This window comes from Engystomops pustulosus, chromosome 10, assembly GCF_040894005.1.
Source record: "Engystomops pustulosus chromosome 10, aEngPut4.maternal, whole genome shotgun sequence".
Classification (NCBI taxonomy): domain Eukaryota; kingdom Metazoa; phylum Chordata; class Amphibia; order Anura; family Leptodactylidae; genus Engystomops; species Engystomops pustulosus.
Genome location: NC_092420.1, coordinates 74,256,850 through 74,276,974, shown reverse-complemented (window position 1 = coordinate 74,276,974; position 20,125 = coordinate 74,256,850). Strand labels below are relative to the sequence as shown.

At 42.7% G+C, this 20,125-nt stretch overlaps 1 protein-coding gene across 1 annotated transcript in view; it reads right to left on the bottom strand.

The window, feature by feature from the left end:
• XPR1 (xenotropic and polytropic retrovirus receptor 1) overlaps positions 1-20,125 on the bottom strand; it is an 81,019-nt gene that overhangs the window by 45,651 nt on the left and 15,243 nt on the right. The window contains exon 2 of the mRNA XM_072126620.1: positions 16,687-16,738. Within this exon, the coding sequence (XP_071982721.1) occupies positions 16,687-16,738 (52 nt within the window). The remainder of the gene's footprint in view (positions 1-16,686; positions 16,739-20,125) is intronic.

Here is a 20,125-nt window from a genome sequence, read left to right as displayed (position 1 = left end):
TGTCCGGTAGTTTACAATGTCTCTACACAATGGAGCAAGAGAGTAGCAAAAGTGAAGAAAAACAAGAATATTAAATTTTAATAAAAATATATTCACATATTTTCAACACTCTCCTTTTTTCTCCACATTTCTATCCCCAGCTCGATCTCACACATCAGGTGTAGTTTTCCTTTAAGAGGTCAGCAGGAGAAAACCAATTACCATGTAGAAAGTGTGCTCGGCTTCCTGTTCCATTGTCACATAGCAGAAACCTTGAGATTGTTGAGATGGAAACGGCTTAATGGCAGCTAGAAAGACGCTGCCATTACTGAAGCCCTGGAGACGCAGGTTAGAGGGAGGTGATGGTGCCAGCGCGTTCTGGGCCTGGACGCAGTTCCTGGCATTTTAACACCGGGTGCCTCCCCCTCCCCCACTTTGTGCTCGCGAGGTATTGATTTGGTATCATTTCTGAGGACTTTGGCGCTCTAAGCATGACATTTGCAGATCCCTCGAGGGGCTACCACATAAAGGACACATTGACTGCTGTCGCTTGGCAGGTTTTAATTATACAGAATGTAATGCGAATGTATAATGGATACAAAGATGCAAAAGTATCACCATGTATAAAAGAAATACATTGGCTGCTATTATACTATATTTTCTTAAAGGAACAAGGGATTCAAAACTGCCCGATATCCCCCTGACTGCCACGAAAGTGAATGGACAAGACACACGATAATGACTTTATCAGAAGGTGAAAATACTAATTATTATTTATAGAGAACCATTAATTCCATGGTGCTATACAATCGGTAAGGGGGTCACAAACATTACATTAACACAAGAACAAAATGTAACTACAAATACAAAACTACAGTGATCAGGAAACAATAATAATATTAATCTTTATTTATATAGCGCCATCAAATTCCATAGCGATTTACTAATCTAGTGGGAGGAGTACCCTGCCCCAATGTATATGGAAGGGAAGAAGGAGCAGAGCAGGTTTTGTGTGTTGTAGATCCTGAACAGGTGGGTTTTCAGATTACGTTTAAAAGTTTGGAAAGTGGGCGACAGTCTGACACATTTTCGCAGAGAGTTCCATAATATGGGACTTCTGTACCTGGGTGCAGAAGAAGCGCTGCAGAGGCTGTGATCCCTCAAATTTTAATTTACCAAATTCCTCAAATTTTTATTATTTTTCAGTTGTACATTAGCAAGGTGTAAAGCTTTATCCAAGACAACGGAGCTTTCAGATTTCACCTTAAGAGGAAATCTACTACTGGCTCTAGGTAGTTTTAAAGGTAATAACAGATACATGCAGGCGGTAAGATCCAGATCCAGGATCTCATCTTCAGTAACGCTATAATTCGCTTATCCAGAGAAAACAGATTCATAAAAATATGCAAATTAAGATTGGGCGCTCCTGTGATCATCATTCAAGCTGCTCGGCGCTCGGACGGCTTATAATTATTCACTCCTCTGCTGCCGCTTGTTCCCTCCTCCCCCCTGACTTCACCGAATCTCGTGCACATAGTTTGTGTGAGTTGGCTTAACTGACAGGTTCCCTATGAATCATCACTAACTTATAAGAAAACTTTTTTTGAAGCAGAAGTACTAATAAATATAAGAGCCTATGGAGGCCACCTTTATATGCAGAGAGAGTCTTAAAGGACTTGCATGCTCTGCTAAAACTTCAGAATACGTAAGAAGATCGGATAACTGATTGCACACTACAGAAAACGGTCTGTGACACCGGCCTAAAAAAAAAAAAAAAGCCCCTCAAAGGGATATTTTGGCCGCACTGTAGGTATAGTTCTCATAGAATTGAATGAGACCAATGTCTCTGATGCAGCCAGGCGGCTCATAAGCTATGGACAGAGCGGTATTTCCTTCCGGCTCCAATCATAACCAATAAGAAATGATCGTCAGGTGTGATGGCTGCGGTATCCACCCGTAGATAGGTTATTATCAGTATAGATGGCTTAAAAAAAAGTTCAAAATTAGCATATGGCGTGTAGTTACCAGCACCCTTTATGAGCCAGCGCCCAGCTCAATATATAATATGTTTCTAAAATTACATTTTACTTTTTAACAAGGGTCAAAGAGGAATGGGAAGACTAATGCGTGGCCTTTGGTCTTCACCGGGTGTCATGCATGGGCAACCCCACCCCCGCCTATAACAAATTAGCAATATTAGTGAATATATACATCAGTAAGACACTGTAATCCTTTTCTAGTATCTATTACGGTTAGTGGCAGCGTTACCGAGCCCAACCAGTGTACAAAATACATAACTAATAATACAGTAAATATAGTCTAGATTCATACTAATGAAAAAGTATCCATTTTTTATAAAGTACTTTTATTCTGTATCAATTCCCCACACAATGCCATGTAGTTGCCAAAACTGGACACCCCCCTTGAAGTTCACACATAAGATGGTGATGTTACACAGACAAAGCAGAATTCCATAGCATTTTTTTATCCGTGTACAGATGTACAGGTAATAACCATAGGATTTAGTAGTCCATAGATGCAGTGTAAATCTATGTAACGTGGCTATAGGAATAGCAGCTAGATGCTGGCAGAACGCCACGGACATAAATACCAGGCTCCATTGCCTACAGAGCGGGGGAACATTCAATTTATCACAAGGCACAAAGCGCTGCATCAATATTCACATAAATACACGGCTTGTAATGGCTCCACCGGAGTAATGAAGTTATCTGGAGAATCAGTCACAAGCAGATGGAAAAGAGGAGACGCCACTAACAGGAATGGAATAGGAAGAAGGAAGAAAGGTTTATGGAGAAACTTGTAAAGATCCGTCTTATATAGTAAATGGAGTCACTGCCTCCTGTGCGCTCTTCTCCATCTACCTTTACACTTCTTATTAGTGGCCTAAAGCGGGAACTGGAAGGCGATGGAGCGGGGTCTGAGCGATGGGGATACATAGAATAACAAATTGCTATGAAATAACTGAAGTCATTAGTGCTGACCCCTCTAACAGTACAGCGCTCTATAACAGATAGAGAGTCTGTGCCTTGGAGACACCACAGATTCTGGATATTTTACTAGTCCTCCGAAAAAAAGCAGAAACGCCAACAAGGCGGCTGCAAAATATACGTCCGTCCTCAGGCCGCTCTCCTCTCATTGTTCTTGTTGACAGCAACGCTCTCCCCTCTTCAGACGAGATTTGTGGAGACATCGTGCATAATACAGAAAACTCAGTGAAAGCCAAAAACATTGGAATCATCTCATAAAATAAACTTATGCCCTAATTATGTAAATTCGGTTGGACGGTCTATGAATTATATACAAGCCCTTCAAAGGCGACTGGTTTCCCGGAGTATAGGAGATGCATAAATACCAACACAAGTCCTTGGATTCTGCCATGCGGTGGTCTACCTCCATGCAGGGACCCTTTAATGGGGGGACACACTTATTAAATATTCAGGTGAGCACTCCCTTTTTTTCCAAAAATAGTAATACTCCACCTGAGGTTATTACCTGAGGCGCCGTCCTCCGTTTTGTTTTTTTGTTTGAATCTTAGTCTCCCATTAAAGGGGTTGTAACAAGTTTGATAGTTACTGCTCCATAGAAAAGGGGATAACAATCTGTTCATCGAAAACTCCAGAAATCACGAGAAGGGGGCGCCTTAAAGTCAGTAAGTGATGGCAGATGGAGCATTTGTCCCACTTCTCCTTTTAATACTATGGGAGTGTTGGGAATTTCCTAGCACAGCGCTCTGGTATCTCCAGAACTCCATTCAGTCTTGAGGGTGCTCCCACTCTCCCATAGTATTGAATGGAGTATCAGAACCCACTCCACTTAACGCTCCATCAATTAGGGATTAGTTATGCCGTCATGGAGGCAAGGGTCCCAGAAGTTGAATAGGGGATTATAATCATACTTGCTACAACCCCTTTAAGGCCCCCTATTCACGTGAGCTGGGGAACACATGTTCTTAAACTTGCTGCAAGAAGATATGTGGCCTCAGTTTTAAAGGGGGTATGGTTAAAGATTAGCCCAATGTCACAAATATAATGCAAAGTATAAGAGGTGCTAATTTTTCATATTTATGATCTAGAATGAGCCGCTTTGATAAACTTCTGGTTCAGCGCTTAAATGTAACACTGTTACATTAATAATAACAAAAATATATACACCACCACAATCAATTATAGAATTATATTCATTTCTTATAGGAAAAAAGGAAATTAACATTCAGGCTAAATGACCTTTTCAGACCTAAATGTACAGAAAATTGTTTGATGAATGTGGCCGGTCAGCCCGTCACCACGTTCCTGTACAGCACGTTCCTATCTGATCCCTAGAACGGCCGGTGACCATCTATTAAAAGCCAATGTGCAGAAACCGACAGCAGTCAAGTAATAATAATAATAATTCCTGACCAAAGCCACCGGGAGAAGAGCCGGAGCACCCTGCTGAGCGCCCAGCGATCCCACCCTGCAGTATGTGGAGGTCTATTTCTGGCAGGTGATATAAAATGCAAGCATCACCCAGATACTGCACAATGTCAGTCCAATCATGCATGAAGATTACCTCTAATGTACACGATGCACAGGAACGTCTAAGTGCTTTCCGTACATTCCCACCTCCCCATTACTAATGCTATCACTGTGCAGAGCTGACATCTTACAGCCAACCTGTCAGATGATTTCTGATGCACCACTTATAATAGGAAGGAAGACCCCTGTGCTAATTACCGGAGGAATTTATTTATTATGGGGTTAAAATCCTTTACACTGAGAGTCCTCATTGCTCTTCCTATTGGGGGAGATTCATTATGTCTGGCAGAGAAAGTACATGAATACCAGTTTTTGGGCTTCTTTGACCTGCACAGCACTTTAGGAGTGTCGGGCGGAGAGTAGAGCGTGCAGTTTACTACAGTCTCCACCTGGTCTACAGATCCGGAGTAGCAGAGTATGCACAAGTATTTACTCAAATGCTGGAGGTCTCTCCCCGTCTATCACTGTGTGTGGGAGGAGTAATCAGGACTCTCCCTGTCACTCACATGCTGCGGGAGGAGTAATCAGGACTCTCCCTGTCACTCACATGCTGTGGGAGGAGTAATCAGGACTCTCCCTGTCACTCACATGCTGTGGGAGGAGTAATCAGGACTCTCCCTGTCACTCACATGCTGTGGGAGGAGTAATCAGGACTCTCCCTGTCACTCACATGCTGTGGGAGGAGTAATCAGGACTCTCCCTGTCACTCACATGCTGTGGGAGGAATAATTAGGACTTTCACTGTCACTCCTAGGAGTCCTGTAAGATGCATAGAATTTTTTCTCCAAATCATATAACCCTATAATATATAACATGCAACTCAGATTCTCTCTCATTTACTTTAATAAACCCTCTCTACCGAGAATCCACCGACAGATCAGCATAACAGATGACGCATCCACACAGACTCTGCCCCACCACCCACCATTATAAAGCACTGGTTATCAGCCATCTTTTAATAAAGCCAGTGGATTTCCTTATCTCCAGGATGATGTATGGCCGGCAGACAGACGTGTAACATTTATATTTTGGCATCTAAGCAATCCATATGGTTTTCAATTTAGAGCACAATTCTGTATGCAGAGAAAGTACTGACCCGAAACATTATTGAGCTTGTGAGGAAGCCTGAGGAATGCAAATAAATAAGGACAGACAGTACAAGACGCCAGCTAATAACTAGTTCCACCATAAGCAATGCACACTACATTAATACAATGAATTAAGGCGGAAGCGCATCCTGCAAGTCCTGCCGCAGAGGACTGTATTAACCGTGTCTTGTTTCACAGCATTAAAATATATTCACTGAAGCTGATAATATAATCTACATGGCCAGAGAACATTATTCCTACCTGCCTGGGTACCCCTCAGCCATCCACATGCAGACATGGGAAGATCACATGTGTTTTAAATTGGCAGACTATAATATACACTAATGCTGTCTAATATCACTCTAAAAGCCAAAAATCAAATATATTTATTCTTCACCCCACCACCCACCCCAACATTGGGAATCGGACCTTCCCATACACGTTAGATAGCCAGCAGATTCATCCATCATATAATTGTGTGCATAAAATGGGTTATTTATTCTAAAACGTTAGGTAAAATTGAACTATTTTGATTCATTCGTAAAATTCTAATATTTTTAATCATAAATTGCAAAATTGTTTTTAGCTCATCCCTCCAACTCATGGAAGCAGCACGGGTTAGTTTACAGAGGTAGCAGGCAATGTAGAAAGAGTAGGGGCAAGTAAGAATGGGAACATAGGCAGTAATGGGGGTATTGAGAAATGGGAGCACAGTAGATGGATAGGGGGAAAGAAATACATAAAAGGAGGAAACAGAACTAATGTATTGAGAGATGATAAGATGCAACACAGAGATATTGGGGAAATTAATTTAAGAGGGGGGAAACCTAGAGAGATTAGGGTATACATAGGAAAAGCGAGAATCACTATGCTGCCCCTGGTGGTACAAATGAGCATGTGCGACCGCTATTACAGAGGACAAATCCTCAACAAAAGGCACAAAAACAAATAAAACTGCAATATCTAAACACAACTACATTTACATTACTCCCACTCCAACACCGATAGGTTTGGACTATCCTAATATAATGTAATATTTTATCATGATACAACACCTTGTACAGGCCTCGCCTTCAACAAGCTAAAATTAACGGTAGCTAAAGCCTCATTAAAAATGATGTAAAGGAAAACCATATGATTAAATAAAAATGTGCTGATAATTGTGGATGTAGAAGTAGGAGAACTCGTGATTCCTCCCTGTAGGTCGGCTTATTGCCGTGCTCAGCGACTACTACTTTACACAATATCATTCATAAGGAAAAGTAGCACGTAACCTATTTATAACACCGACTATACAAGAATTTGATGTTCTGCCAGTCTCCACACTTTTAAGCCTTTGTTTTGCTGATCTGTCAAGATCTCGGGTCAGATTCCACCAAAAGCAAAATAATCTCCTGTCCAAAAGATTGGAAAAACTCACTTGTAGGAAGTGAACAGTCCCTGATAATAAACTCTATGGTGTAGTGTACACAATTTGCCATGATCCTTTTAGTAATGATTGCCGTCTTTGCAGGCCACAGCTTGCTGTTATTCATTTTGGATAAAATCTGCTAGAAGTAGTAAAGGAAATACCTTTCCTCATGAAATAAACTTTAACATTTATTTGCAGTATCTGGACAATCCCTTTAAAAGTAACCCATCCAAGTTCCTTTGTTTCCCATATGGCTACTTACTTCCCTCATTGTAATCCATCTAGAACCAGAATCCTGCTCCATAAAAACCTGTTCAGCCACAGAAAAGAATAAAGCCTTTCATACTTAAAGGGGTTGCCTGGGCTTTAAAAAAAAAAACAACAAAAACATATATCTGGCCTGTGGCGCTCCCGGTGTCATCCTGTTCTTAGGAGAAGCAGGCCCACTCGTCCATTGCCGCCCGCCTGCCGCAGCATCAGATTCAATTAGGAATATTTATCATTAGTGTCTGAGGTAAAACTGCCCTAGTAGTCCATGGAAACCAATCAGAGCTCAGCTTTAGTTTTATAATCATCTGTAAGAAAATAAAAGCTGAGCTCTGATTGGTGACCAGAACAGTTTTACCTCAGACACTTCTGATACATCTCCCCCAATGTGCATCAAGAGAATAGAAGCCATTGGACGGGAGCACCTCGATGAGGTGCCGCACTGACAGGTGGTGGGATGAGACAACAGGAGCGCCGGAGGAAGAAAAAAAAAAGTTTTTGGGGTGTAAAAAGGAACAAAAAGGGCTGTCTCCTTAAGAGGATAAACTCTGCCCTTCGGCACCTAAGAGCCACAGGTCATGTGACCCACTGCTTTCTGGACTTTCTGCAAGTTGTGTTCTGACAGGAAAACAGAGGGGTTGCAGGGAAAGGGGGGGGGGGAGGGGGGGTGATTGCTCCATGACTTAATCCAACCAATTTACAGATCACTTCAAATTTGATTTTATGGATGAGGCCACCACACTGGGCCATGAAAGAAACAAAAACTAGAGGGTGTTACGCCACTGGTTTATTAGACCAATTGCTGATGACAGGTTCCCTTTGTTCCCTTTAAGTAGAAGAGTCATCTTTCAGGTCACATTGTGGTTCTGTTAGCTACATAACGGCAGCAAAGATCCAAATCCTGCATATTGTTGCAACTTCTTCAATCTCCGTTTTAGTAGATCGCATAGTCGCACGCTGATGTGATCTAAAAGATGAGATTCTCATCTTTGATATGACACTGAGGATATTTCTAGGTGCTGTAGAACTGAAGATAAGGGCTATCTGAAGTCACATTTCCCCTTCAGCCTATAAACTTGACTCATCTCAGGGGCACAGATCATAAATTTTCAAGCTCACATGACTGGGTAGTTTAACCGGGTAAAATCTGGTCATAGAGTCCCTTTAAAGGAAACCTACCATCTCAGATCTACCTATTAAGGTAGATCAGGTGGTAGGTACCTCTTGTAAATGCCATAGGATCCCCTTTTAAGGGCTAATTTTAGAGACCAATAAGCTTGCAAATCTTTTATAGCCATAATATGCAAATTAGTGAAAGAGGCTACTGGGGCGTGGAGTAGCCGGAGCTGAAGCCACACGGTGCAGCTACTCCACACCCCAGTAGCCTCTTTCGATCCTCCTATTGCGCTCACCCGTTTGAGCCCTGCATAGACTATGTATACAGAGCTGGCACAAGCGCAGTAGCTCCAGAACCCAGAACGCGCAGCCGCCACCTCAATGGTTCTCCAATGATATTTCTAAATGACGAAATGTCCCCGTTTAGTGTAGTGTATAGTGTCAGCCCGAACCCCTGATGAAGCTAGTTTTACTGGCGAAAAATGTCGGGGACCAATGTTAGGACTTTTAACTAGCAGTGCTGTGTGATCCTCCAGTCAGTCAGCGTATATGAGATACAGTATATCAGGGGTAGTGAACCTATGGCTTGGGAGCCAGGATGTGGCCCTTTTGTTGGCTGCATCTGGCTCTCAGACAGATCGTTACTAAATAGTGATGGCTGCTGTGTCTCTCAGACTGATCACTGGACACAGGCAGCGATGTTATCCTTTGTACGATCCAGGTGGGAGTTGGGGTCTTTATAGGAACCCGGGAAATGGGTAGCACCAATCACCGGCGCCCTGGCCCTTTAAATCTGTGAGTGCTGGCGCATGCGCTCGCTGGACAGTCGGGACAGGAGCGGGAGCATGGAGAGGTGAGTGAGCTCGGAAAGGGGCGCCGCCAAGGAGAGGGGCACGGGTGTGCCTGTGACCCGAGACGTAGATCGCAGGGGCACTCGTGATACTGGGGGTACCTTTCTACTTGGGGGCATGTGCATATTGTACGGAATAACATTCTAAAATATGTGGCGTTCATGGCTCTCTCAGCCAAAAAGGTTCCTGACCCCTACAGTATTTATACCTTATATAGGGGCGACTCAGTGTATGTTATTCGCTACATTGGGGCATGGTAGTCTTTACCTCTGAGAAAGTTACGGTTAGTGACGTAAAGCGTGGGGTTTCCTTCCCCACAGCTGATCCACTCCTCCCTCCCCAACCTTATCTGCCTTCTTTGTTCCAGGTTTACTTGCTGGTTGGAGGTATTGTATACGGTTACCATCAGGTTTTCCTGATCACACATACATTATTCATTTACGGTTCATATCTGGGGTTTATCTTTAGGGAAGTTTTTTGGATTGCTGTGGGTTACCCCGGGGTTCGGGATTCTCATCCCTCACCCTTAAAAGGGGGGTGTTTGTGCCCTGTGTAGCACATTTTTAATTGTTTTTGTCTGTGTCTCTTTATATTTTGTTATGACGTGTTGGATTAGGTTTAATAAAGTTTACTACTTTTTTGCCAATGGTAGCTTTGACATTATCTCTAGCACTTAGGGCTAGTGTGGATTGCGACGTTGCGTTACCTTGTCATCCTACATTCACAATCAATTGCAGCCCTGAGGACATATTGGCCAAACAGGCACGGCAGTCGCAGATAACTGCAAACACAGCCTGGACCCCATGTAGCATGTATAAAAGATTTACAAACTTATCTGGCACTGAAGGATTAGCCCTAAAAAGGGCCCCAATGGCATTTATTAGGGGAACCTACCTTAATAGGTAGAGCTGAGATGGTAGGTTTCCTTTAACTATGAAGCTGAAGGACATCATAAATATAAGGGGTCAAAAAAAAAAACCCCAAAAAAAAAAAACTTGCACTTTTATTCAACGCTGAACCTTATTAAACGGTTCCTTTAGCAAGCCGTACTCAAGTGGTGCACGAGCCGCCTCAAAACAAAGCGAATAAATCCAATCTCGGCGCGTGGTAATGCATTAATATCGCATGACGGCGCACGGGAGAAGACCTTAAATACACATGAAATGTAACGTCTGCGGTTTCTCTAATGACGCCGGAGTGCAGGAGCGCCTTCTTGGGGTTACGACCATTTTCTTTCTCGATGCAATAAAGTTATTACAGTCGGGGCTATAACATATTATCAATTCTCCATAGACCGGAGCCTTTATTGTTATCACGATGATCACTTCAGTTTCTGCATCTACAGGCGGATCCTAACAGAATTACGGCTCGCAGTGTGATATAGCAACACATTTGCTCAGGCAAGCGATCCCCCATCTGTCTTTTCTTCAGAGCGGTGAGGGGGGTCCTCGTCTTCTATCTTTGGAGGTGAAGTTAAGCAGTTAAACTTGGGAGGGTGAAATTTTCCACATTTCTAGAGTAAACAAAGGCGACATTGTGAAATATTAATAAATAAAAAAAGTAGATGTCCACCTTCTCCAGGCTGTCAACGTCTCTCATCTGTAAAGATTGATGTTCTTTCAGCGATGTCCACGACACCTTGGGAGTGGGCTGAGGAGGTGCGGGGGGCTGGGGGACCCCGGGCAGCGAGGCAGATAATCACAATGAATAATTTACAGGCACGCTTTCATCCTGGACGCCCTGAATCCTAAGGAGTCTGGGGAGAAAGCAGCGCATCTGCTAAATGAGCAGAAGAATTGAAGAGGAGGTGGAGGGGGGAGGCACGGTCCTGCCTGTGGTACCCATTGCATGGAGATCTAGATATACCAGGGGAGGACCAAATTCCATACACAATGACAGATACAGAAATTTTAGCTTGGCGTTTCCCTCGTTGAGGGTGATAGACGTCAAAGATTCCCTAGTGCAACAGATGTAGAATCTTTTAAGACTAAATCCTATCCTATAACAAACAATGCGGCTCCTTTCCCCTAAAATACTGTTGGTTTTCTTCCAAAATTGCATTCGCTTTGCACCAGGGGGATATTTGTGAAACATTCCCCAATGGTATAAACTGGGCATCGAACTACACAACAACTCGCTGCCTGTTTATACAGGAGATGCTTTATTAACTATGTGGCGTCCTGTAGAGAAGGATATTGGAGCCGTCCGAAAAAGATTCGTAATGGTAAAAGGACTGGGGGATAAGAAAAGCCGAAAATAAATGAGGCTAAAAAGCAACAGAGACAGGAGTCAAGAGATGGATGTTGAGGTTGGTAATTGGCATCCTGGAGCCATAGTGCCAGCTCCACCCAGCGCTACACACACGAGCCCCATCCTCAGGCATGTGAAGTCGGTGTTGTTAGATCGGGGACAGCTTGTGCTCACGGCAAGATATTTCTCACATGCCTGCGAACCTGCCACTATTACAGCTCAGCTGTGATCTACCGTCTGCCGACCCAGCGCTAACAACTGCCAGGAGAGGAGCCCGCCAAACCAGAGAGGGAAGAACAACAGATCAGCAGCAACGCGAGGGCAGAAAGTCTGATTCCATTAAAGCTCACCGCGCTCAGTACATATCAGGTTTCACCAAAAATAAGCCCTAGCACGATTATGGCTAAAAAAACCCCCAATAATAAGCCTTCGTTACAAATGGCTATATCTTCCTGGTTCTGTAGTCATTTTAAAGAGGAGAATCTCCCCTTAGAGTGGTTTTCCCACGAAGACAAGTTATGCCCTATCCGCGCTCGGCGATCCCCGTCAGCTCCATAGAGATTAATGGAGCAGAACAGACATACGCAGCCTTCTGCTCCATTACTCTAATGGAGCAACGAGGGGTTTGACGGAGGTACGTGGGACCCCATTGGACCCCTAATTTTTGTGATGTGGGGGTCTCATCACTGTGACCCCCACCGATCAGCAAGTTAGGCCCTGTGCACATGATACGGCCTAACTTGTGTTTGTGTGAAAACCCCTCTAAATATTACATATGTTCCAACTCCCGGCTGGAATGTGATATTAATGGGGAAACTCTCCTCTTTAAAATTCAAATAGAACGTTGCTACTAAGTGCCACAGTTCAGAAGATATCGCTCTTTGAAGTGTCCCTTCCCCCCCCCCAAAAGCCGCATAAAGAAGCAGAGGGAGGAGGGAGCTGCATGGTGGAAGAAGCTGATAGATTCAATGCACTACAAGCAGCTACATGGACAAGAAGGGCTCATGCATGGAAGGTGCTACTGCTAGGCAAGGGTCACGATGGAATTCAGGGGTTGGAGAGTTATAATGATGTTCCAAAAGATGAAGACATGATTATATAGACAAGCAAAACTCATCTTCATTCACACATTAAGGATTGGTTTTAGGACATGGGGGGAGAACAATCTTGAATCCAGCCATAGTGTGACGGAAAGAGATTCCTAATATTTCGATACAAGAGGAATAACTTTAGATTATAAACCTTGTTTGTGTTTCGCACAGTTTTCGCTCTGGTAAACAATGGCGCTCGCATTCTTGTTGCCGTGGAAACAACGATATGAATATATGTAATCACATTTCTTCAGTTTCTACTTCCTACACTAATAGAAAAGTATTGTACAGGACAATTGTGGAGATTAGTAAGTATACAGACGCTATAAATAAAAGAAACAATACAGAAAACCAAATTAACTCCTTAGCGCTAAGCACCGCACTAGTACAGCATGGGCTCCTGCTATTAGTGCTCAGCACTATACTAGTACAGCAAGGGCTCCTGCTATTAGCGCTCAGCACCGCACTAGTACAGCAAGGGCTCCTGCGTTGTACTAGTGCGGCGCTGAGCCGATACCGGTTCAGCTCTGCACCGGCGACGAGCCGGTATCGGGAGTCGCGTGGTGTCAGATCAGATGATTGCTTGTTCATTTCCCAAGGTGGAAGAAAAAAATCATTACACAATCCCCACACATGAGGTATCACCGCCTTCTTAACAACCCGTAGAATAAAAATAAAAATGCAATAAAAAGCGATCAGAACATCATATGTACTCCAGAATGATACTGTTGTACAAGATGTCCCGCAAAAACAAGCCATCAACCAGCTCCATAGCCAAAAAAGTATACCACTTAGAGGACTGCGATGCACAAATGATAGATTTTATTTGGTAGGGTTTTATTTGCCAAATTTCGTAAAAGAAAAAAAAAAAAAATATTCAACAATAGGTGATACCAACCCCAAAATTGTAACACTGGAAAAAGCATCTCATCCAGCGAAAAAAATGCCATCACATGGCCCCAATAAAGAAAAACCTAAAATTTTATGGCCTACAAAAGGGGCCAATAAGGAAACTAAAATCCTGGCAGCTGCAGGTCCCTCCTTCCCTCCTCCGCCTCGCTGTGCGCCCATAAAACAAGTAACGGCCACATGTGGGGGGGGGGTCTCTGGGAGAAATTGTATAACAAATTTTAAGATGGGTTTTCTCTTTTGGAAATGTGTAAATTTTAGGGCTAAATAAACATTACCAACAAAATTTGACCATTCTAAATTTCACCTCCATATCGAATTAATTACTATGAAGATCTCAAGGGGTTAATCTTCCTAAAAGCTGTTTCTGATAGATTGACGGGTGCAGATTTGAAAATGAGCTGATTATATAGGGGGGTTTTTTTAATGCTAAACATTTAAAATTACATTCAAAACTGTATTTATCCCCAAAATAGTCAATTCTGAAAATAGGGAAAACCGATATATGATTTGTAAGCCGTGTGACAGCAAAATAAATTATCCAGACATTTTTTTAAAAAATGATGAAAATGTAAAGTAGACAAATGGAAAATGTTAGTCAGCAACTTATTTAGGTGGTAAATCTATCTGCCTGATGATTTTGCAATTCTGCGCAATGATTTTGAATTTGGAAAATTTTTCAAAATTTTTTTTTTTTTTTGTAAATAAACAAAAATTATCAGCTAAAATTTACCACTAATGTGCAGTACAACATGTGAGGAAAAATCTCATAAACGCTTCGATTGGTAACAATGTTCAAAAGTCATAACCATATAAAGCGACGCCAGTCAGTGGGGCTGAGCCTTAAAGGAAACCTACCACCACAGATCTACCTATTAAGGTAGATCGGGTGCTAGGTGCCTCTATTGGATGAGAGGATAGCCCTTTTAAGGGCGAATCCTCACGCCCCCTGCATCTTTTTCTAACTTTCATTGCCCTAATATGCTAATTTTCTAAAGAGGCTAGTGGGGCGTGGAGTAGCCAGAGCTGAGGCTACATGGTGCGGCATATCTTCAGCACGCAGCTATGAGAAGCTGCGCACCCACCTCCGCAAAGCCGGAGTTCTCCGCGCGCGCAGTAGCTCAGGCTTCGGACCGTCCTTAATAGGTAGATACATGGTGGTAGGTTTCCTTTAAGCTATAGCCTGTCTACGTCCTTAAGGGGCTAAAGGGGTTGGCTCAGGTTATTTCCTATCCACACAATAGGGGACAATAAGTTGATTAGAGTGGGTCCGACTACAGGGACCCCCATTGTTCACGAGAATACAACCCCATTCAGTTGTTCCCCAGATCACTGGAGGAGATCCTGTGGATAGACAGTTTTGCAACCAGTAGGACCCAATGAAAAGGGTCCATGGGAAAAGTGGTAAGAAACAACTGAGTGTATGCGAGTCTGTTACACTGGGGACAAACGTGAAAAACAATACCAGGCGCCTTTGGCAGCAGCTCATCTTTTGTAACAAGTATAGGAGAAGCTATAGTGGAATAAGGTCCTGTCTACCACCAGGGGAGGGTACAGACACCTCCATATGCAGTACATACACACCCGGATCTCGCTGCAATGTATTCAGCCTACACTCGCCTAAGGAGCTGCATATCCGGCTTTACCATTTACAATCACAAATTCACAATAAAAAGTCATCGAGTGCAAGAGACAAACAATACAGGAAGGGCATAAAAATCCCAACATTTCTAGTCTCATTTCTATACGGTAGAGGACCGCCTGTATAGTGAAATGACCTCTAAGAGCTTGATAGATCCTTCCATATCCTCACACTCCAAAGCCTAATTGTAAGATAACTGGCTGCATCGGGGGGTAGGTAATTGAAAATAGGCAGCACTCCAAGGTATTCAGTGAAAAAGCGGTGTTCTTTATTCCATGTTATAGTACATTAAAGTACATAAGCAGCGACGTTTCGGCTCCAGGGAGCCTTTTGCAAGCCAAGTCAAGACAGTGGAGCTCATATATGCCAAACAGAGTGATCACATGATTAAGTAGCCCCACCCCCTAATTTGCATATTGCGTTTAAATTTACAAACATGATAGGCATTAAATATCCACAAAATCATCAATAAATATATACATAGTGAAAGTTCATGTGCTATGGTACAGTACATACAATTGATTTTACAAATATCATCAAGATTGTGTATTATAAAGTGCTAAGTGCAGTGTTACAAGGATAAATTACAATCAAAAACAATGTCAAAAGATTACGGGATCTCACCACCCCATCCACGCGCTGCAGAGGGAAAATAGCCAGCCTGTGAGCGCGCCAATAGGCTGCATCGGGGGAGGGGGGTCCATTTCCATGGGCCTTGGGCTGTATGACTATTATAGCCATTACAAGTCCAGAATTCACTTCCTACAGATGGTACTAGAAGCAGCTTCTTGGGGAATGTGTTCTCTCTGCTAGCTTTTAATCTGCGATTCTAGGACCCTTGAAGGTCCTTCAAAAGTCCTTGCATACATGTGTATTGAGAGCAGAAACAGATGTATAAGGATTTCATGGGCGAAGGTTCTTCTGAGTATAAAGTTCGGTGGGTGGTTTAGGTGGCCCGTTTTCCCCTGGAAGGTTTGGGCCCCAGTCTACCGCCCAAACTGCCTATATTATAAACCAACTGTGCTGCAGCAGGAAGTCTCTCCCCTCTGCTTTAGGTCACACAAACTGCTAAAAACTCCAATCTTCCACCAAGACCAACAGAGAACTAAGAGCACAGGAGTAATGACAGGATCATCTCCTGATGACTTGTTTACTTCTGGGTTCCCAAGAAACTATACTGCCCCTACACTGAGCTTTAGAAGATGACAAGAGTAACGTCATTACAGTGGAGCTGATCCATCATGAACACGTTTCACCTTTAAACACAGCTGAGGATTACTAGACCCCTTCTAGAAATGTTCTCCACATGTGCACATAATGGTGGAGGGGCAAGAAATAACATTATAGTCAGATACAAGGAAACCTGATGATAGATTGCCCTCCCAGGACACGGAGAGGGAGCGTCTATGTATGTGGAGTAATAAAGGATCCATCAGGCTCATACAAATACAGAACATAACTGATGGTTTCATGGACACAGGTCAATGTTAATAAACTAAAGATTTATCTTGTTCCAGTCAGTGGACCCAAAATGGATTGTGTCTTACCTTCTATGGACGGAGCCTGGTCTTGGGCTGCATATAGCATCTCCTTGAACGCCTAAATGAAAAAAAAAAAAATAAATTTAAGTAAGCAAAACTGAAAAAAGATCAAAGCTACACAAATGATTCACTGTAAAAAAATTAAAAAAAAAAATTAAAAAAAAAATTGGTGTAACAGGGGTATATACACAAAAAATACTGTTACCGGGCAACAACGGGTTTTTAAGGACTTTATAGGAGACTTCAAAACTGATGACCCATCTAAAAAAAGATCAATATGACCTGGTTTTGCAATTTAGTCCTATTCAGGTGAATGGCACTATGGTAGCAAGGTCATGTGACTGACAATGATATTTGTCCCTTCAATCTATTAGCTCATGACCCCAAGAAGTTCAGTCTGGAAAACTAATTTAAAGAAAAGTCTTCTAATGAATTTTCCATTAAATAACATTGTTGCACCATATATTCGGGTGAAGTTTATTTTCTGCCATCTTTTGTAACATCCTCAGTAAACATTTGAATAATTTGATACTTGGGTGTCACCTTTATGCCAGGTAATGGTGCGTGACGAATAAAGGGGAGTTGAAAGAAAAAAACTTAACACATGACAGGGGAAGCTGATGAAGTTGCAGCAAGTAGACTGCTTTGGCCCTGTTCACACTTGCATTTGGGCCTCCGCTATCAACTTCCCTCGTAAAACGATAACCACAGAAGTCTAACGAAACCGGTAAAATGTCACTAGATTTCAAGCGGGTTCTAGTGGGTTCCATTAGTGTCTATTTGCACAATTTTCAAAAATATAGCGCCGCAACAATAACGGAAATGGCGCTAAGGGACTCTGATTGAAGCCATTAAAATCAACTGACATTTTAAGGGACCAGTTATAATGTATCTATGGCCGCTGTTCTGGGATCTGCATTGGGAAGAAATGTACACAGAGATGAATGGACAAAGTCTGGAGTTGTGAAGACTTGAGACAGAAGCAGAGAAAGATGGCAGAACAGCTGAGGACGATTCCAGCAATACAAAGGTCAACCTGCTGGAAATAAATGTAACCCAGCTTAGGTATTTACTGCATGCCGGGGACTAGGTGTCCATGATTTTATATCCATGTAATGCAGGAAGAGATCTACACCATGGATTAGCAGCCGGTCAGCCGCTACCGGATGAACAACAGCTCCATACACTGCACTAGAACTTATTCATTTCTTCATATTTTTGCAATACATTATTCACAATGATGTCACAACACACAGATACATATACACACAAACATGTACGGTACATATATATATTATATGTCCGGCTCCCAGCAGAGGAAAAGAGTAAAGTCATTACAGCGGAGCTGAAGAGTCATGAACCCTTTGTATTCTCGGCGCCATTGTTTGGAGTGCGGCTTCTGTGGATTTTTGCTGTACTACATAAACCGTATACTGAACCAGAACTGGCTTACAAGCCCCTAAATCTAAACAGTAAAAATCTCTCTGAAATACTAAAACAACATTATTGTATCATATTTTCTCAGTATTGTGCTCTTCCACAGTTCCTCCTACTAGAAATAGATGGATACAGTCAGAAGCAGGTGTCTGGCTGCAACGAGATGACGGTAGTCATTGGGGGGAGATTTATCCAGACTTGCCCGGCAGTTTTATGTTGTACAATCCGTAAAATAATCACAATTACCAGTGGACCACCAGTAACTGTGATTATTTCCCCCTTTACACCACCTTCATGACAGGTGGTCATTATGGGGTGCACCCCACCGACACCCACACCTGCCATATATTGTAGGCTGGTGCAGTCACCCCATCAAATACATAAGGAGGCAGAGTCCCCTGAAATAACTGGCAGTGCAGACACGTGATAAATGTACCCCAAAGTGGACTAACAAAGTTATAAAAAAAAAATAATAATAATCTCTAGAACTGATATATTATAATGATTACAGGTATATACCCCCCAAAAAAGTGATGCTTAAAAGGACATCTAGCACCAGGATGAAGGAATGTAAACCAAGCACACTGACATACAGGTGTGTGTCCCCTCTGGCAGGATCCGCTCTTCTCTTAGCTTCTTATGCCCTGGTTTTGACATAAAAAGGGCTTTAAAAATTATGCAAATGAGACTGAGGCTCTATTGCATCATTTTTAAAGTGTTATTTATTTAAGTAAGGTCATAAGAAGCTATAGGAAAAAAGTACACACCTAGTGCGCTTGGTTTCCAATCCTTGATCCTGGTGGTAGAGGTCCTTTAAGCAGAAAATCTATCATAATGCATTACAATTCATAGTCATTGTCTCCCTGCTTTCCATCCATTAATTCAATGGGTAGCACATGAACACATGTATTTCCATGGGCTCATTCACTCGGCCTATGTATATGTATATGTATACGCCAACAAGCTGAAAAACAAGCTGCGTTCATCCGTGGCATTTTGGTTGCTGCAGAACGCATGCGTTTTCAAATGTTACTATGCATTTGGCTACTTTGAAAGCATTCGTCTTCATTGCTGGTAGAGTAAGCAGCTCGGTAAACATTTTCACAGCTGCTTACACTTACATCAATGAATAAAAACGCTTTCAAAGTAGCCAAACGCACTGGAACATTTTAAATGCACGCGTTCTGACACACACGTTTTGAAGCAACCAAAACTCCACATGTGAATGCACCCAGAGCAGGTCCTATTAATGCCGCCTGTCTTTTCAACTCGCCCAGTATTTGCTACTGTCATTAGAACCTCACACCTCGATAACACACAGAACCCACACAATGGACTGGAGGGCGGTCGTTTATGACCAGAAAATGCACATGTTCACGTGCAGGGAGCCTCATGTTGAATCCTATTTTCTATCATCTTTGTTTACCAAGGGCAAGTCAATGACACAGCTTTCTCTAGCTACCGAAAATCCAACCCGCAACATTGGATGTGTATCTTAACGTGAAAATATATTCATGTGAATGGGGACATTATTCTAAGACGGATGAAAGCTCTAAAGAAAAATTATATATAAAATCATCATCATCACTAAAGAGGTTGGAACATTATACAACCTTATACCTCTTGTGTCACCCCCTTCATCCTCATAGTCTGTAAGCTCTTGTGTCATCCCCTCATCCTCATAGACTGTAAGCTCTTGTGTCACCCCCTTCATCCTCATAGACTGTAAGCTCTTGTGTCCCCCCTCATCCTCATAGACTGTAAGCTCTTGTGTCCCCCCTCATCCTCATAGACTGTAAGCTGCTCTTGTGTCCCCCCTCATCCTCATAGACTGTAAGCTCTTGTGTCACCCCCTCATCCTCATAGACTATAAGATCTTGTGTTCACCCTCATCCTCATACACTGTAAGCTCTTGTGTCACCCCCTCATCCTCATAGACTGTAAGCTCTTGTGTCACCCCCTCATCCTCCTAGACTATAAGATCTTGTGTTCACCCTCATCCTCATAC